This window comes from Pundamilia nyererei, unplaced genomic scaffold (assembly GCF_000239375.1).
Source record: "Pundamilia nyererei isolate P.nyererei 1_Seehausen unplaced genomic scaffold, PunNye1.0 scaffold00072, whole genome shotgun sequence".
Taxonomy (NCBI): Eukaryota; Metazoa; Chordata; class Actinopteri; order Cichliformes; family Cichlidae; genus Pundamilia; species Pundamilia nyererei.
Window position 1 is genome coordinate 590,684 of NW_005187473.1, and position 19,107 is coordinate 609,790.

General features: G+C 39.8%; 1 protein-coding gene across 1 annotated transcript in view; it reads left to right on the top strand.

The window, feature by feature from the left end:
- Positions 1-294: 294 nt before the first annotated feature.
- pik3ca (phosphatidylinositol-4,5-bisphosphate 3-kinase, catalytic subunit alpha) overlaps positions 295-19,107 on the top strand; it is a 25,381-nt gene continuing 6,568 nt past the window's right edge. The window contains exons 1-21 of the mRNA XM_005736933.2: positions 295-666; positions 1,070-1,144; positions 5,732-5,838; positions 6,065-6,233; positions 6,522-6,648; positions 6,992-7,201; positions 7,597-7,691; positions 7,788-7,943; positions 10,444-10,689; positions 11,042-11,127; positions 11,694-11,799; positions 13,626-13,778; positions 13,908-14,042; positions 16,146-16,270; positions 16,894-16,975; positions 17,206-17,370; positions 17,647-17,750; positions 17,884-18,055; positions 18,176-18,282; positions 18,365-18,486; positions 18,918-18,996. Coding sequence (XP_005736990.1) covers positions 5,783-5,838; positions 6,065-6,233; positions 6,522-6,648; positions 6,992-7,201; positions 7,597-7,691; positions 7,788-7,943; positions 10,444-10,689; positions 11,042-11,127; positions 11,694-11,799; positions 13,626-13,778; positions 13,908-14,042; positions 16,146-16,270; positions 16,894-16,975; positions 17,206-17,370; positions 17,647-17,750; positions 17,884-18,055; positions 18,176-18,282; positions 18,365-18,486; positions 18,918-18,996 — 2,495 coding nt within the window. The 5' untranslated portion in view covers positions 295-666; positions 1,070-1,144; positions 5,732-5,782. The remainder of the gene's footprint in view (positions 667-1,069; positions 1,145-5,731; positions 5,839-6,064; positions 6,234-6,521; positions 6,649-6,991; positions 7,202-7,596; positions 7,692-7,787; positions 7,944-10,443; positions 10,690-11,041; positions 11,128-11,693; positions 11,800-13,625; positions 13,779-13,907; positions 14,043-16,145; positions 16,271-16,893; positions 16,976-17,205; positions 17,371-17,646; positions 17,751-17,883; positions 18,056-18,175; positions 18,283-18,364; positions 18,487-18,917; positions 18,997-19,107) is intronic.

Consider the following 19,107-nt stretch of genomic DNA (forward strand, 5'->3'; position numbering starts at 1 on the left):
TTTTTTTTCTAGCTATTTTTCAGTGCTCTGACTTCCGCTCCCTGTAGATGAAAATTAAGCCTATGGTCCACTTTGTAAAAACAAAACAAAAAAGTGTGAGGCACACCCACAAACACATTTTTGTAACTCACTGCGACAATGTAGTGCGATTCTCTAATAGGATCTGTTTTGCTGTTTGAAATGTAAGTGAGTCACACGCCTCATACCACAAATATATGACACCGATAAATCCCACGCAGTTTCACTCTCGGTGCGTGTTTGTGTGTGTGCGTGTTTGTGTGTGTTTCATGGGAAGGGAGGAGGGCCCTAGACAGACAGCGTGGCTGCATTGTCGCAGCAGCAAGACAACTTGTCCAGTCGACCAGCAGTTTAGCTGGTCATAACATCCTCAGGTTGAGTCCCCGTGACCGGACAGGCAGGTCTGTCTTTACTTACTGTGTGGCTTATAATTCAAAACAAAAGCGAGCTGATTGTCAGTGCGGGGCTGCTGTCACGGATAGCTGGCGAAGAAGCTGACAGACGGATAACAGCCTGCTTTGACCGGCGCCGGGAGCCACCGTTGGGAACCGGAGGGGTTGGCTAGCAGGAAAGCTGGCTAACTGGCATTAGCCGGGGGAAGCCTTTTAGCGCACGAACACGTCGCCGTGTTGACGCCAAGCCATATGGGTAGGTTCTTCCATTAAATTAGCTATATCTGCACCCCTCATTAGACACACGACCCGTTCTTTATATTGGGAATATATTTTTCCCCAACACGGTTCACTATTAGCTATTAGCTAACGTTAGAAGAAGGGGGCTAACATTAACAATTACCAGTCTGGCGTACATTAGGCGAATGATAATGTTTGTAGTTCCTCAGAGGCGGAATGGTTATAAACGCTGTTGTCGAGACTGTGTAATTGTTTTATCTATAGCGTGAAACGTTGTAAAGTAGTTGTCATCTCTGAGCTGTCATTCCCAAACACAGTGTTAGCTAACCTGCTGCTAGGCAGTGTGAATCACTCGAATTGCTGCTGATGCAGGCTGTGTGTTGTTGTTTGTGTTATGATTTTCTCCTCAAACATTTCAGTGACAACGTGAAGATGGATTGAAACATGAAGGGTGGAACTGCCCCATCGTCCAAATAGGAGGGCGTTTTTCTAAGGTATGTTTCACATTCATCTCCCGGTGTCTCAGTCTTCTGTTCACTGTCCAGCAAAGACGCTATATATGTAATATAGTCATGTCTCCGGTAACTGATAGTTGAATCGGTAAAGCTCACTCTGTAGACTGAGGAAACTAGATGTCAATCACTGTTTGCCCATAGCTTCCTTTGTTTTGCAGTGTGGTGCAACTGGCCAAACCTAGTGTTAACCACAGGGCTATTGAGCTGATTGTTGTAAAGACCGAGCATATGTTTGATCTTGCCAGCCTGCTGTGGCTAGCCCACACATCTATTGTATAGTTGTGACAGTATTCAAAGCAAGCTTGTGTCTAGGCCAGTGTTTCCCCTTGCCCCACATCCTGTGTTGTGAAGAAGCTTCCTCTTTTGTCCTGAAGTGCTTAGCTGCATCCTGATCAGGGTTACACATCGCAGAACTGCTCAATGGGTGGGTTGTTCTTACTGAGGGGTTTCTATTTTAGCTTGTTTTTGTACATATTCATGGTGCAGTTCTTTGTAAACAGAGTTTGCCGTTTTCCTTTCTTGTAACTAGCAGGCATTTTTTTCTCTCTGTCACAAACCTTAAGTTGGGCAGAGAACTTAGAGCAGCTGTAGCATTACTCCATTCAGGGGGTTTCCCCTGTTTCTACTCTTGCTCCTCTTATTTTATAACTTTGATCATTTTGTCCCTTGAATAAACTAGGGCAAAAGGCGACTGGGTGTTTGCTGTTAGGGCTTCAAGTGTGAAATTGCCTGCCTGTGGAACTCCAGCTTGCTTCATCAGTATAGTGTTGTTATAAATTTACTTGTATGTTTTCAGTTTTTAAGTTAGTCTTAATTTGTTCTTAGTAATTTAATCACACTGGAATTTATTTATTATACTACATTTGGGACATGCATGGCTCTATTTTAAATTGATATCAAAATTATCTTGTCTTCCTCCACTCACCAGTCACGGTAGATGCCTACCCCTTTCTTAGCCTGGTTCTTCTGGAGGTTTCTTCCTGTTATAAGGGAGTTTTTCCTTCCAACCATTGCCAATTGTCAATGTATTATTGTAGGATTCTTTATCTTACAAGACCCTACTGTTTGAATTGAATTGAATTGATTCATAGAATTTGGATTTTTTTTTTAATTTTATTGTGTGACTTATATGTTTTGTTTTGTTTTTTTACAGCAGTGCTGGTTTGCAATAGGTGCAAAAACATTAACCTGTCATTTAGCTCTCCAAATTTCCAATTGGTATCATACATTGAAAAAGACAAGGGGTAGTGGGTGAATGTGGTGATAAAGACCTCCACAATTAAACTCTACCTGCATACTATGGATATTTCCTGTGGTGTCCTCCCAACAAGTCAGACCCTCAGTACATTTCCAAAGTTGGGCACCAAAAGGCATCTGGCCAGATGCCTCACTCACTCACACCATGTGATCTAGACCCCAAGAGAAATGCTGCAGGCCCAGGTGCCTATTGTGTAGGGCAGTGGGATGATGTGGCAACATTGGTATTGTAAAATTAGATCAAAGTATTGCCTGATAACTCCAGTCTGATGCTCTTTGTAGCTATCACAGGCTCTATTAGTGTTTAGTGCCATCACATTCCTTAACTAACTGTTCTTTTAGAATAAAATGAGCAGTAACAGCTCCTACCTGCTTGACCAATATATTATTTTTTTTCTCAGTGAAAAAAGTTACTCTTACTACTTTTTCTAAACACTAACTAACTTAACGTTTTACTAAAAAAATTTCAAAAAGTATAATTTTTTTCCATGTAGATAGGTTTGGTTTTTTTTTGTTTGGTTTTTTTCCTCTCTTCTTCTACTTTCTTTCCTGGCTCAGAGTGGGTCTGTCTATGCCTGATGTAGTATTTGTGTTTGCTGACATAAGTAGTACTTGTCTACAGTTCACAATGGGTCTCATTCACTAATATGTGCATGGAAATGTTCTTACCCTGCACAAAAAATTTGGTGCATGCAAAATCACCATCAGATTCATGACACGTGTGCACCGCCAGCTTTGTTCTTACAACTTTGTTTGTGTTAGTGAATCAGATTCATTCCAAATCCACAGGCTTACGCTGCTGCCTGCAATTTGCATACTATCTACATGCTGCTGTGTTTCTCTGTTTATAAAGAAATACGTTTACATTTAAGTGAAGTGGAGAGCAGTGGCAGGGGCAGTGTTGTGCAGTAATAGAGAAACCAAGAAAGGAGATGAAAACTCCCTGTGGCTCGGGTAAATTAAGATAAGTTTGGACATCAGTGTTGATATTAAAAAAAATAATAAAATAAACTTAAAAAAAATAAGAAACTGATGTAGGACATGAGTAGCTGATCTGTTGGCCCAAAATGCAAATCTCACTGCAATGCTTAAAATATAAAATCCAGATTTTCCAGTGTCTGTGGGATGGTAAGAAGAAATTAGACTGTTAGTGGTGACACTCAGCAAATATAGTAATTTAAAATGAATTGTTTGTAATTCTTAATTCTGAATTTTTTGCAAAAGTATGTAAATAATTCTGTTATTATTATAAAGATGAGTTTTTACTTGTTCTAAGACAGCAGATCTTCATAATTTGTGCAAAGTCTGACGCAGTTCTATGTTTTTTATTCTTTATGAATGAATTCAGGTATGAAAATATAGATGAATCTGCATGGATCAATTTGCATGAAACATTTATGCAGACAGTTTAGAATTAAAATTTCAACAGCATCCAACTTGTATCTGCCGAGGCAAGGAAGAGCCTTTGCATAGAGGAGTCTCAAACACTGTTCTTTTTTCCACCTTCTTTTAATTTGCTTTTGGAAAGACAAAAATGTCAAACTGTGTTTTGGTAGCTTTAACTGAATCTGAATGAATAGGTCAGCACTGGGTCACCTGGCTTTCCTTAGCCATTGACTGAAGAAAACGAAGAGTTTTAAGCACAGATTGACCATTCAAACCTTAAGCTGACCATGGCGAATGTGTGTCTGAGTGGCTTGGGTACAGTTACTATGCGGTCATCAGATTTCCAATCTTATAGTAAGTATTGATGTGGATGTGTTGAAATGCAGGGTGTAGGCATCTTGTTACAGGGTGCTACAATTTGATAATTTGTGAAAGTGGGATAGAAGACAGGCATTGTTATTTTTAGGGTTGTGGCTGGATTTGATCTCTGCCTTAGAGAATCAAATAGACGCTCAACCCTCCTGGATTCCCAAAAGGATATGGTTGACTTTTGCCTAAAACATTTCAAGTGTGCTCTGAATTTGGAATGTTTTCACAGATTAAACATGCTCTCACACAGCAGTTTCTCATGGTTCTACATGTTTTAGAGGGTTAATTCAAATCTGAATAACTTTGTTAGAACAGGATAGTCAAACAAGAACTTAAAAAAACGAACTCATCAAGAAGGTTATATACCTTTTAAATACAATATAAATAACTTTTTGTCAATGAAGTCTGATGGCTTTGAAGAAGCTGTTATATTGTAACAGATATCACAAAGGACTGGTAAGGTTATTGTTGCTGATCCCTTCCATAGTAGTACATTACTTGGTGTCTGTGCTTGTAGTTCTGTCTATTACGTACCCTTTATTGTCTTAATATACTGACTATAGGGATATCTCATGTAACTCCACTTCAAAACATATCTAATCTACTAATGGTTTCAGGATAGCAAATGGTAACCCAGGCAGAAGTTTGACTTGCTAACAAATGGACTGAAAATTTTACAAGGTGATGCTCTAAATATAGGAGAGTGCAAGACTAGAACAGTGATCAGGAAATGTGACTGAATCCAAACAAAGGTTGTCTTCATGACATTGCTAAACCAAACAGACAGTAATTGAGTAAAAATGTATTTTCTTGTGAGGGCAGGGTGGAAAACCAATGTGACAGGAATGTTACTCCAAATTAGCTTCATGTATAACAACAGATGTTTAAAGCTGAATAATTTAATATTTTAGATTACTCTTGCTTTGGGTAAAGGCTATATAGAAATTAATTTTTGATAATATGCTTTATGGGTCTTTGTGATCAACTAGTAAGCATTTGTCTATAGTAATGTTATCTGTAAGGTAAATCTCTTTTTAAAAAAACAAACAAACAGTTATGCCGGTAATATACTCTCGACTGACAAACTCTTCCAGTTTTTGCACATGCTGTGTGTGCTGCGCTCACAGAACTAGTTTCAGCCCTGCTTTAATGTGGTTGATCGAACATGTTTGTTCTCTTTAACTCACTGAGCACAGCTGAGCCTAAACCACAGTGACTTGGAAGTAAAGCAGATTGAGCAAGCAGTGCTGGCAACCATTCAAGCAGATGTAGCTCCTGTTGGGCCATAACTCATCAAATTTCATGCATTAAGGTGCTTAATGGAGTGTTTAAAGTCACAATGAACGTGCAATGGGTTACCTTGTGTATGTTGCTCATACGCATTCGAACAAGATTTGCCAGTTGGTCATGTTTTTGACTTGATATATTTCATGAACAAATGCATCATATAAACTGTATTGAAGCACTCTAGTTGTTTTGATTGGTGTCACCATTGCAACTTGAGCTTAACAGAATTTCCTGTTATTTGCACTAATGAGTGTTGCTCTTTTTCAGGTTGCACTCTGCAGCTTATCTGTGTAACTGAGCTGGGAGACAGAGAGAAAGATGCCTCCCAGGCCATCCTCAGGGGAGCTATGGGGCATCCACCTGATGCCCCCCAGGTATGACATGCTGGATTGTTCTGTGAAAAGAAATGAAGTTGCTATCACTGTTGTGCACAGAAGGACTTTATTAGCTCTTTAATTTCCTTTACTGGAAATAAAAAATTAATTGTATGTGTTTGTTTTGTAAATGCCATATCCAATTCCCAAAGAAAGCGTAAGTTGCGCAAAGTAAATCGTAATGCTGAACATGAACATTTTGTAATGATGATGGGCTCTTCTGCAGGATTCTGGTGGACTGCCTTCTGCCCAATGGGATGATTCTGACCCTGGAGTGTCTCCGTGAGGCCACGCTCATCACCATCAAACATGAGCTGTTTAAGGAGGCCCGAAAATATCCTCTCCATCACCTCTTACAGGAAGAGACATCCTACATCTTCGTCAGCGTTACACAGGTGAGAACTCTCACTCAGTTGAATATCTAAACTCTCTAAATCTGTGTTCCAGTTTTGTGAAAATTACAGGGGTAACCCACTTTGTTTTAATTGGATGGTTTTACAAAAAAAAATAAACATTCATCTTTATTCAAGACCTTTAAACACATTTGTGCTTTTCTGAACCATCCATTTTACACCTATAGAGAGACTGCTGGCTACCACAACAGTTCATTGTTAGCTTTCATGAAAAACAATAAACGAAAATGGAATATAGAACGCAACCTCTTGTTTTTTCCGTTCCTACAGGAAGCAGAGCGGGAGGAGTTCTATGATGAAACCCGGAGGCTGTGCGACCTCCGACTCTTTCAGCCTTTCCTCAAGGTCATTGAACCAGTTGGCAACAGAGAGGAAAAGATCCTCAACAGAGAGATTGGTGAGAGTTTCATTTTATTTGTTAAGTAGTGGTTGTGCTCCAACATTGTTATTAAAAAGAAATAAATAAATGATAAGTCAATTATATTATAATATAATATATCATATCATACAATATCTTTATATGTGTCTGTTAAGTTAAAAGAAATCTAAGTGTAGCAAAACAGTCAATTTTAAGTGAGTATTTTTTTCCCCGTTTATTACTGATTGTTGATAAACCAAAAAGAGTGTGAAGATGCAACAATCTGTGAGTTACTCAGAATTTTGTTAGGAGGCAAGCTAAAAAGATTGTCTGATGACTTTTGCTAAAACTTTTAAGCCATTTCTTGTTTCTGTTCTGTTAGGTTTCGCGATTGGTATGCCTGTGTGTGAGTTTGACCTTGTGAAGGACTCTGAGGTTCAGGACTTCAGGAGAAACATCCTAAATGTTTGTAAAGACTCTGTGGAGCTGAGAGATGCCAGTGGGCCCCACAGCAGAGCGCTGTACGTTTACCCACCTAATGTAGAGTCAACACAGGAACTTCCCAAACACATCTATAGCAAACTGGACAAAGGTAGGCAAGAACTTTTGTCAATGATCCATATTTTTTTCTTTTATTTTCTCTAGGGAAAAACATTTTGAAAATGCAGGGCTCATATGTGTGTGTGGTTTTTTTGTTTTGTTTTTGTTTTTTACGAACATTATATATAAAGAAAACTTTTACATGTGAAATACAAAAAAACAGGAATCTAGTGGGCATTTTAATTTTCTTCATGGTTAATGTAAACTATCCGGTCTAATGATTTATCTATAGCAGTTATTAGGTTTATGTAAGTGGTGTAATGCTATTATATTAGTCATAGTACTCAAATGAATATCCTAACCCTTACGATAGTTAATTTTGTTTTGTTTTTTTGTCAGTGCAATGGAAAAGTGTTTTGATCTATTTTTGTGTCTCTTTTTTGGTAGGTCAAATTATTGTTGTAATATGGGTGATTGTTTCTCCAAATAATGACAAGCAAAAGTACACACTGAAGATCAACCACGACTGTGTGCCTGAACAGGTAAGATACCTGAGCAGTGTGAATACCAGCCATACAACAGTCCAGTAATAAATAAAACTCACCACCTTTAATATCTGCATGTATGGTGCTCTGCAGGTGATTGCAGAGGCCATTCGTAAGAAGACACGAAGCATGCTGCTGTCCCCAGAGCAGCTAAAGATGTGTGTTCAGGAATATCAGGGTAAATACATCCTCAAAGTCTGCGGCTGTGACGAGTACCTGCTGGAAAAGTACCCCATCAGCCAGTACAAGGTAAAAAGGCATACTGCACAGATAAATTTGACACAACAGCTGTGCACACAAACAGCCATGCAATTTCATAATCATGAACAGCTGGACTTTCCGATATGTCCAATATTTTTTTTATCTTAACTCACTGTTTGCTGTGTCTCTCATAGCTATGTCCAAAAAATACAGTTTATTGAGCAGTTTCTGATGCAAAAACTGCACTTCTGTTTTTTTTTTCCTACCCAAATCCTCATTCAGCAAACTTCTATGGGGGAAAAATCCTGGCTGATTGCAGCCACACACACCTACAAGGAGTGCAGAATTATTAGGCAAGTTGTATTTTTGAGGAATAATTTTATTATAGAACAACAACCATGTTCTCAATGAACCCAAAAAACTCATTAATATCAAAGCTGAATGTTTGTGGAAGTAGTTTTTAGTTTGTTTTTAGTTTTAGCTATTTTAGGGGGATATCTGTGTGTGCAGGTGACTATTACTGTGCATAATTATTAGGCAACTTAACAAAAACAAATGTATACCCATTTCAATGATTTATTTTTACCAGTGAAACCAATATAACATCTCCACATTCACAAATATACATTTCTGACATTCAAAAACAAAACAAAAACAAATCAGCGACCAGTATAGCCACCTTTCTTTGCAAGGACACTCAAAAGCCTGCCATCCATGGATTCTGTCAGTGTTTTGATATGTTCACCATCAACATTGCGTGCAGCAGCAACCACAGCCTCCCAGACACTGTTCAGAGAGGTGTACTGTTTTCCCTCCTTGTAAATCTCACATTTGATGATGGACCACAGGTTCTCAATGGGGTTCAGATCAGGTGAACAAGGAGGCCATGTCATTAGTTTTTCTTCTTTTATACCCTTTCTTGCCAGCCACGCTGTGGAGTACTTGGACGCGTGTGATGGAGCATTGTCCTGCATGAAAACCATGTTTTTCTTGAAGGATGCAGACTTCTTCCTGTACCACTGCTTGAAGAAGGTGTCTTCCAGAAACTGGCAGTAGGACTGGGAGTTGAGCTTGACTCCATCCTCAACCCGAAAAGGCCCCACAAGCTCATCTTTGATGATACCAGCCCAAACCAGTACTCCACCTCCACCTTGCTGGCGTCTGAGTCGGACTGGAGCTCTCTGCCCTTTACCAATCCAGCCACGGGCCCATCCATCTGGCCCATCAAGACTCACTCTCATTTCATCAGTCCATAAAACCTTAGAAAAATCAGTCTTGAGATATTTCTTGGCCCAGTCTTGACGTTTTCAGCTTGTGTGTCTTGTTCAGTGGTGGTCGTCTTTCAGCCTTTCTTACCTTGGCCATGTCTCTGAGTATTGCACACCTTGTGCTTTTGGGCTCTCCAGTGATGTTGCAGCTCTGAAATATGGCCAAACTGGTGGCAAGTGGCATCTTGGCAGCTGCACGCTTGACTTTTCTCAGTTCATGGGCAGTTATTTTGCACCTTGGTTTTTCCACACGCTTCTTGCGACCCTGTTGACTATTTTGAATGAAACGCTTGATTGTTCGATGATCACGCTTCAGAAGCTTTGCAATTTTGAGACTGCTGCATCCCTCTGCAAGATATCTCACTATTTTTGACTTTTCTGAGCCTGTCAAGTCCTTCTTTTGACCCATTTTGCCAAAGGAAAGGACGTTGCCTAATAATTATGCACACCTGATATAGGGTGTTGATGTCATTAGACCACACCCCTTCTCATTACAGAGATGCACATCACCTAATATGCTTAATTGGTAGTAGGCTTTCGAGCCTATACAGCTTGGAGTAAGACAACATGCATGAAGAGGATGATGTGGACAAAATACTCATTTGCCTAATAATTCTGCACTCCCTGTAGAGGTGCAACCTGGGCTTTCAGTCAGTGAAATTTGCCCCTATAGGGATGCTGGCAACTTTATCCTGCAGCGATAACACTGTGTGGACTGTGATCATTCGACAGTTTCTTGTAAACCTAGAGGAGTTTTTATCAAAAGTTTAATCATTTACAAACATGGTACAAGTGAGTATTGATCTACTTGCATCGTAACTAAGCCACAATAGAATACAGTGATTGACAGACCCATACTGAAACCCTAACACTGAATCAGCCCTGCTGCCTTAAAGGAATAAAAGTAATTTTAATTAAAGAAAAAAAGGTCATGCAGTCCTTTGGGTCAATATTTATCAGTAAATCCATTAAAGATCTTTTTATTCTAAGTATTGTAGATATGTAAAATGTGTCCATTACTTGTAAGAATTCTATTTTACGTCATTCTGCGAGAACACTCTCATAAAAACATGTTTCAGGAACATACCTTCAGAGAAAAGGTGAAAAATCCAGAAACGTGCCATTTTCTTTTTTTCCTTTGCAGTTCCTGGAAAATGACCAGTGGACATCATAGCATCACACCTTGACACTGTGAAACTCTATCTGCTCAGTAGCTCTGTGTAGACTTTCTACTAACTGTCCTTCTCTGCGTCATTCCCCGTCTCTGTCTCTCCCTCTAGTATATCCGTAGTTGCATCATGCTGGGCAGGATGCCTAACCTGATGCTAATGGCTAAGGACAGCCTGTACACCCAATTGCCTACAGATAACTTTGTCATGCCATCATATTCCCGACGCATCTCCACGGCAACATCGTATATGAATGGGGAGGCAGCTGCCAAGTCTCTGTGGACCATCAACGGGACTCTACGAATACGAATCCTGTGTGCCACCTATGTTAACGTCAATATACGGGACATAGACAAGGTGGGGCCAGCTCAAGTGTGAGGGCTGACCTTTTTGTTACCAGTCAAGCCACCAAAGAACAGAAGTTACATTTTTGCAGTTGACTTAGCAATTGTTACATAAGTACATGAACTGAAACTAAGAACTGCTTGTGAGTAGTTTCATATGACAGTTTGCAACATCTTACCATTACTTACATCCTGTTAGCAGTCATTGCTGAGATCTGGTGTGAACAGTGATTCTCAATAAAGGGGGAAAGCAGCTCTCATGTGGATTTGTGGAATCCCATTTGTGAATCTATTTAAACTGCCAGATTATTTTTCTTCTTTAACTTTCCTCTTTGATGTATTTTGCTTTCCTTCTCTATTTATAGATATATGTGAGGACAGGCATTTACCATGGAGGTGAACAGATGTGTGACAATGTAAATACACAGAGGGTACCCTGCTCTAATCCCAGGTAATTGTCCAGCCTCTCAGTTCACTATATTGAACCTTAGATGGAAAACCTCAGCAGTTGGTGACAGTCAATTTTCGTGCCAGATAAAGAAAATGAATCCTGCTTTAATTCGCTTTTGTGTTTTACCGAAGTTTCCCTGTAGACAGTCTACACTACTCATTTACATTAAGCAGTTGGAGGCAGGAGGGTAAGTTAACAGTTTAGCTCAGGATAGTAACATTAAACTGCCAGATTATATTACTGTCAATGCTGTGTTGGTCCTCACTCGCTCTCAAAATAAAGAAAATTATTTAGATGAATGTATATTGGAGCCTTTGTGTGTTAAAACAAAGACATCTGACATTTGTTTGTGTAATTAAATTTTGTTGCTTAAAATATACTGTGACCTCAGTGAGAGTAATGTGTGTGAGCATTTATTTTTCTCTGAGATAGAACCTGGAAATAGTTTGGTAGATCTTAGAGATTTTTTTTTTAAGAACCTTTTTGGAATATAGCTTAAGATGCACCTGAGATTTTATTGTTCATATATATCTGGACTTTTCTAATTGCTTTCATTCTTGCTACAGGTGGAATGAGTGGCTTACGTATGATATGTACATCCCAGACATCCCCCGTGCTGCCAGACTCTGCCTTTCTATCTGCTCTGTCAAGGGCAGAAAGGGAGCCAAGGAGGTAGGAAAGAGCTCCAAAGCTCTGCTTGAGTTCATCATTGAAAGGAAATTGGCTTGCAAAAATAGAAAGTGTCAGTTGGTTGTCATTGTTACGTCTTTTAGTTGGTATTGGTAAAATTGTAAAATTCCATTTTTAGTGAAACTTTAATAACCTGGGTAGTTTAAGGTATTTTTGATGATTACAAATGATTTAAAATAGACAGCAAATCTCTTGCAAGCCCCAAATAAAGGATATGTGTATTCATTTTTAAAATGGTAAATGTCAATAGGCACCTATGTAAATGTATTGGTGTGTGTGTTCATATCTTTGTGGGGACCAAAGTTTACTATATTTGTGGGGACCAAAATCCCACAAGTTTGAAGGCATTTTTGAGACTCAAAATTTGGTTTTACTGTCAGAGTTATAATATGTTTAGAGTAAGTGGCTAGAGAAAGCATTCTCTCAATTAGATGTCCCCACAAGATATAAATACCCGACGTGTGTGTGTGCTTGTGCATCATGAATGAACCTGCTGTGCCCTGTGTGTCAGTTTGTCTGAGTATATGTGTCCACAGTAAATGGACGCTGTGGTATCATTTTTGGCTCTGTTTAATTACTAATCAGCCGTGGGCACTGTGGTGGCAAAAAACATCAACAGAAACACAATCGGCTGGAGGGACTTTTCCATTCATATAATAGGTGTAGGCATGTGGTGAAAAGTGCTAGTTATTCTCACTTCACTCACATCAGAGTAACATAATAACAGGAAGTGGTGGATTCCAATTTAGTTTTTTCAAATTTCTGATCAGAAAATCATTTGTGGTGTCTTTCCAAGCTGCAGAATGACCTCTTCTTGATACTTGCAAAGTGGCATTAAAAGTCTTTCTACATGCTGTTTACACCACATGGTGTCTATGTTTACTGTGTGGTATAAAACTGGCATGGGTCTGTTTTTGTGGATGTGGCCAATATGCCATACTTGCTGATTTTTCTTTCATCTTTCTGCCTCCTTCTGATGGAAAAATTGAGGGAAGAGCTAGATGTGTGTATGAGTGTGTTTGAAGTGTGTCCCAATGGTGGATAATGTAACACACGCCTGGGGTGAGTCCCGTCTCTTGTTGTGCCAAGTTAAGTTGAGGTCAGGTTAGTGGATGCTTTTTCATGCCCCACCTGAATTAAAGATAAACACTCCTTTTACAGCAGCCCATTGTTCCACAGCTTACTATAAATAGGTGCATTTTGACTGGCTGCTTGCATGTTGTAACTCTGTCACTCTCTTTGTCATCTGGCTCAAATGCTGCCCTGTAGTGAAAATTCACTGTGAAGATCAAGATGTTATCAGAAACGTTTTACTAGCCTTTGTCAGGCCTTTAAAATGCAGCTTGGATGGGAATGGAATGGTTAAATACATTGTTACTGAATAACAAAGATAATTTAACCACAGTTCCATTAAAATAAGTATCAACCACATTCACTTACATATACTTAACCTTTCAGAGTTTCATTATAGTTAAGAAGGCAATTTAACAGCATCCACCAAAGAGCATCACTTTTGTCTCTCTAACCAAGAATGAAACCTAACCTTTGGTCTGGGTGCCAAGGAGCCTGCCGAGCCCGTACAGAGTTTCGACAGCATGGATGATAAATTACCAGTTTTAAGGCTCACTGGACCAAGTGTCTTAGTATCCTGTCTCTTGTCTGAACCCCTTTGTGGGCCAAGTTCTCTTACTGTATCATAATTATATTTAGTTTTATGTGAGGTAAACTTTAGTCAGAGTTGTCACGTGTTAAAAATCTCTGTGATTTGAAATAATATGCATGGTATTTGTGTTTGTCTTGTTTCCCAGGAGCATTGTCCACTAGCATGGGGTAATGTCAACTTGTTTGATTATACACACACGCTGGTGGCCAACAAGATGGCTCTGAATCTCTGGCCTGTCCCCCATGGTCTTGAAGACCTCCTGAACCCCATCGGAGTCACTGGGTCGAACCCAAATAAGGTATTTGCGTATAACATCTTGTCAATAAATGTAACAAACTAAACAAATAACCAAGCTGTAACCACAAAATGAGGAATACGAATGTATTTCGTTTTATAAAAAATATTTTTTTAATCTTTATTTTTCCAGGAAACACCATGTCTAGAGCTGGAGTTTGACCACTTTAGTAGTCCTGTCAAATACCCCGACATGAATGCAGTGGAAGATCACGCAAACTGGACCATCTCAAGGGAACTAGGGTTCAACTACAACCTCTCAGGGCAGGTAATATAAGACTGTAAAAAATGTGTTTAGCTAACTTTAAGCCAACACACTTGGTTGCAGATAGGGTCCCCACAGCCTTTATATAAGAAAATGTCTTCCAAACTTATCTCTGTGACCAGCATGAGTCTTGCAGGTGTGAACTCTGTAAAGCCGGTCAGGAATATAAGAACTATTAACCCCATTGTACTTGTTACAGGCAGTTGTGAATTTGCAAAACAGACATATACTTTAGATAAATTAATATTAAATACAATAAAATATTCACTTTCAGATACACACTGGCAAAACATTTATTTTGCAGTTGGCAGAGTTCAAATATTTGCTTTCTTTTCATATGGCTTACACATAATACTTGTATGTAGATTGAGATATTGAGTCATTTGTTTAAAAGGTCAAAGGTGTGCGCTTTATTGTACTGAGATCCAATGTCTCAGGCCACATTTGGAGGTTGGCTGGGCCACAAATGACTGCAGTGTTGTAGCACAGTATGTCCAAATGTGCCTTAGGTTAAAATGGAGTGAAGCCTGCTCAACAGACCAGGCATGGAAAGACCACCGCTGCCTCATACAGGCCTGACTTGAACATTTAAAGGCACATGCTAAAGTAAAATGTTGAAATGAGATCCAATAACATGGATGTGGACTTTTTTTTTTCTAATACTGGGTGTGAATTGACACTCCAGGAGGTGTCTGTTTATGATTGGCTCTCCAAAGAACCCTGTTAATTCCAGGTATGAACAGAGCCTTTGTTATGATCACATGATCCTCACACCGTGTAGTATGAGTTGAGCATTCCTCACATTTGATACAAACATCATGAATAACTTAGCACATCACCTCACACTATTCACGTCCGCTCACATGCCACAGTGCAAGCACAGATATGTGCGTTGTGCAAGGTCAGCTCTAAATATAGTTGGGCGTTATTCATGTCTATGTTATGTTGATGTGCAAAAATGCAGTTTGTTTCCACAAAATAGTGCTGCCTCTAGCAAAACATTTGCATGCATTTAATATTATTGGCAGCACAGGCACAATTAGCACAAATTATTTTGACGTCAGTTAGGGTTTTCCACTGTGTGAGGGGTTGGTCATGTCGAGCTGTGCTGTGAACAGCTGTAGTCACAAAGTGCTAATGAAGCCCCACTAAACTGTAAACCCACTGAACTCCAAACACACACAGAAACATGCGACAAAAAACCCACAGTCCACTCCCCCCCCCCTTCAGTTTATTTTGGACATTTATGGAAAAAAATATCACTGCTGACTAGATTAAACTTAATTAATTCAGTTATTTCCAGTACTTTGCAAGGCGCAGTGTAAGTTAATGTCTTTATTTATTATGACGGTGAACATGATGGCGTGTCTTATTTGATTTCTATGTGAGAGAAAACCGTGACTGATGTGTTAAAGTGACAGGTTATTGGAGTTACTGTCCATGTGAGAAGATGTGAACAGTGTGAGCTCATGTTTTATTCATGATATGCGTGTCAAGTGTAATAGCGCCCGTCTTGTGCTATGTGATGTGACGTTAATATCGCTCATCCAGAAAAAGAATGAGTTGTCTGCAGTATTTATTAAGGATGTTTGTTAATGACTGGACGAAGGGCAAAGCCAGTTTCCAACAGATTTTATTCTTGTCTTATGAATGTGATGAAGGAACGAAGGGAAAGCTTTAATTCAGGATTACAGTTCATTGTTGGGGTCGTATAAAAGTCTGAGTCTCCAGATGAATTTACGCTGTATGTGGTTGTGCTGTGTTCCAGCTGCACTCCAACTCTGTCTCAGTGTTTAGTAGAAACATTTCACAGCTAATCTGTCATTTTGCAGCTGTGCCTCTAAAATATTCTGTTACTTTTCAGACTTTTTCTTGTTTTACAAGCATAAAAACACAATCATGGTTCATTTACACATGGAGCCCCAGTGAATATGATACATTTTTGTTGCTTCCTAACTTTTATGTGATCAAAGCATTATCTTGTTTGCTGGTGTTGTTGTGAAGGTATTTTATAACCGCATTAATAGCTTGTTAATTGCTGCTACCGTGTTGAGTCGAATGTAAAAATGTAGTGTTTGAATGTGTTTTATTTCTGGTATGTTTTAGAGCAATCGAGTGGCCAGAGATCACGCCCTCACAGAGAGTGACACCGAGCAGTTGAGACAGCTGAGTAACAGAGACCCTCTGTCAGAAATCACTGAGCAGGAGAAAGACTTTCTCTGGAGACACAGGTACCCTCTCAACCAGCAAACATGGCACTACGCTGTGTTACTGCATACTTTATTTAGGGCCAATGCTTCCATTGCTATATTTAAATGTAGAGTACTCTAAAGCCCCAACTGGGATCGACTCACCATGGTTTGCCACAATTTTTACAGATTTTCCATTAGGTCAGTTGGTACCAGGTACTAAAATGTGTTGTTGTCACACTGCGTGCAACCAATTAGCTGGTCAGTGGTGTCACTCGATGAGTCATGAGAGTGTCTCATTCATGAAAATCAAAACAGTCATTTTTGAAACCCAGCAACGAGGGAAATGGCTACAAAGAACAACACTGTGGTCCCCGAGTCTGAGAAAAAACCACAGACCGAGCAGCAGGTATATTTTTGCCTCGATGTCCACCTTTGTTGTAGCATTCGTCACAGGACTCTCTTCAGTGTTGCTATAACGACAACCACACACATTAGCTGGTACTCAATTGCATTGGAAAACAAGTTGATCCAAGGCGAGTTGTCGCAGCCATGGTGAGTCCTTCTGAGCAGGTACTAATGGAAAAGGGGCATAAATGTAAAACAAAGCTGGTTATGAATGAAACTCCAGTCCAAAGCACAATGTCAATCCTTTTTTTAAACAGGCACTACTGCATGAACATCCCAGAGATCCTTCCCAAGATCCTTCTCGCGGTCAAGTGGAACTCCAGAGATGAAGTAGCACAGGTAATTTCCTGCCACATAATTGTCTATTCCATCTCAGACATAGAATATTCAAGGATGTTTAGTTTATGTACACAGTTAGATTGAAACTGCTTTTGAAACTTGTCAGTTACTTTGTACAAAGCATTTCTTTGCATAATCACCAACTTGTAAAAAAAACAAAAAGCTTTTCATTTAAGTAAATGTGTTACTAATGAACACATCTTCATCATGCTTGGTTTGCCTGTTTCCAGATGTACTGTCTGTTGAAGGAGTGGCCGTCTATCCGTCCTGAGCAGGCCATGGAGTTGCTGGACTGTAACTATCCAGACCCCATGGTCAGGCACTTTGCTGTACGTTGCCTTGACAAATACCTGACTGATGACAAATTGTCCCAGTACTTGATCCAGCTTGTACAGGTAGGTCCAGTCAAGTGTTGGATCTGTTGAATTTTAAGAACTGATAAATGGAAAAACTGGGTTAAAAAGGAAGACACCAAGTATGTTTGGAATCTCATCACTGGAGTTCCTCCTTTCAGCCTGTGTGTTTTTGTTCGTCCTGTTCTTCTTTGCTAAAGACTTTCTGGTCTGTAATGCCTCGGGTTGTATTTGGTGTTCAGTGTACAGAGACCCCGTGGTGGGAAGGCATCAAGGACTGCTTCTTATTCTTTTCTTTCAATCTTTCCTCTCTTCTAGGTTTTAAAATACGAGCAGTATCTTGACAATCCCCTGGCCCGTTTTCTCCTCAAAAAGGCCCTGACCAATCAGAGAATAGGACATTTCTTCTTCTGGCATCTCAAGTGAGTCAGCATTCAGACTACTGTTTGTTTTTGTTACATGTACCTTCCTTTCACTGTATCCCTCCAGAAGGCTTAAAAACGAATCTTTCCTCTCTGCTTCTCTCTCATTTTTCTCGATGTGGCTTTGTTGCAGGTCAGAAATGCACAATAAAACAGTGAGCCAGAGGTTTGGGCTGCTGTTAGAGGCTTACTGCCGTGCTTGTGGCATGTACCTAAAACACCTCAGCAGGCAAGTAGAGGCCATGGAGAAGCTCATAAACCTCACCGACATCCTCAAACAGGAGAAGAAGGATGAGACGCAGAAGGTACTGATTAGGACAACACATGTCAGAGCTGCTTACAGTATAAGGAACATGCAGTGGAACTGGTTCCTCATCTGTGTGCATTTTGGCTTTTTTGTGGTTGTGTACGTGTCTCTCATGCAGGTTCAGATGCGGTTTCTTGTGGAACAGATGAAGAGGCCAGACTACATGGATGCCCTGCAGAACTTTACGTCTCCTCTAAATCCTGCTCATCAACTTGGAAACGTGAGGTCAGAAGCAAGAGATTATTTTGTGTGTGTGTCTGTGTGTGTATCTGTTCAGTAACTTGAATCTTTTTGAATTTGTTTACAGGTTAGATGAATGCAGGATTATGTCGTCAGCAAAGAGGCCTTTGTGGCTGAACTGGGAAAATCCCGACATCATGTCTGAGATGCTCTTTCAGAACAATGAAATCATCTTCAAAAATGGAGATGGTAACGCTGACACACAGAAAAAGTCATTTACACTGACGACACTTTGAGCAACACTACCAAATTTCCATTAATATACTTTGAGAAAATTAGTGGAAAGCTTTTAATGACTGCCTCCATTTTTAGCTGTCTCTCGGTCCTCCTCCTTTTGTGATAGCTTTGTGACACTTTGTGGTCTGTTATATGAAGGCTGCAGCATGTTTGGACGACCCTGTCCTTAATGTTGCTGATTAGAGCATGCAGAGTTTCTTGGCGAGCTTTGTCTATTATAATTGGAATAATTGATCCTTATATTGTGTACTTGTTTCATTTGTAGGTATCCACGGATGCAATTAACTGTCTCTATTGTGTGTGTGTGTGTGTGTGTGTGTGTGTGTGTGTGTGTGTGTGTGTGTGTGTGTGTGTATGTGTGCGTGTGTGCATCTGTGTTGTAGACTTGCGCCAGGACATGCTGACATTGCAGATTATTAAGATCATGGAGAACATTTGGCAGAATCAGGGACTGGACCTACGGTACTACTTTCTTTCTCTCCTGTTATTGCTGTGTGTGTGTGTGTGTGTGTGTGTGTGTGTGTGTGTGTGTGTGTGTGTGTGTGTGTGTGTGTGTGTGTGTGTGTGTGTGTG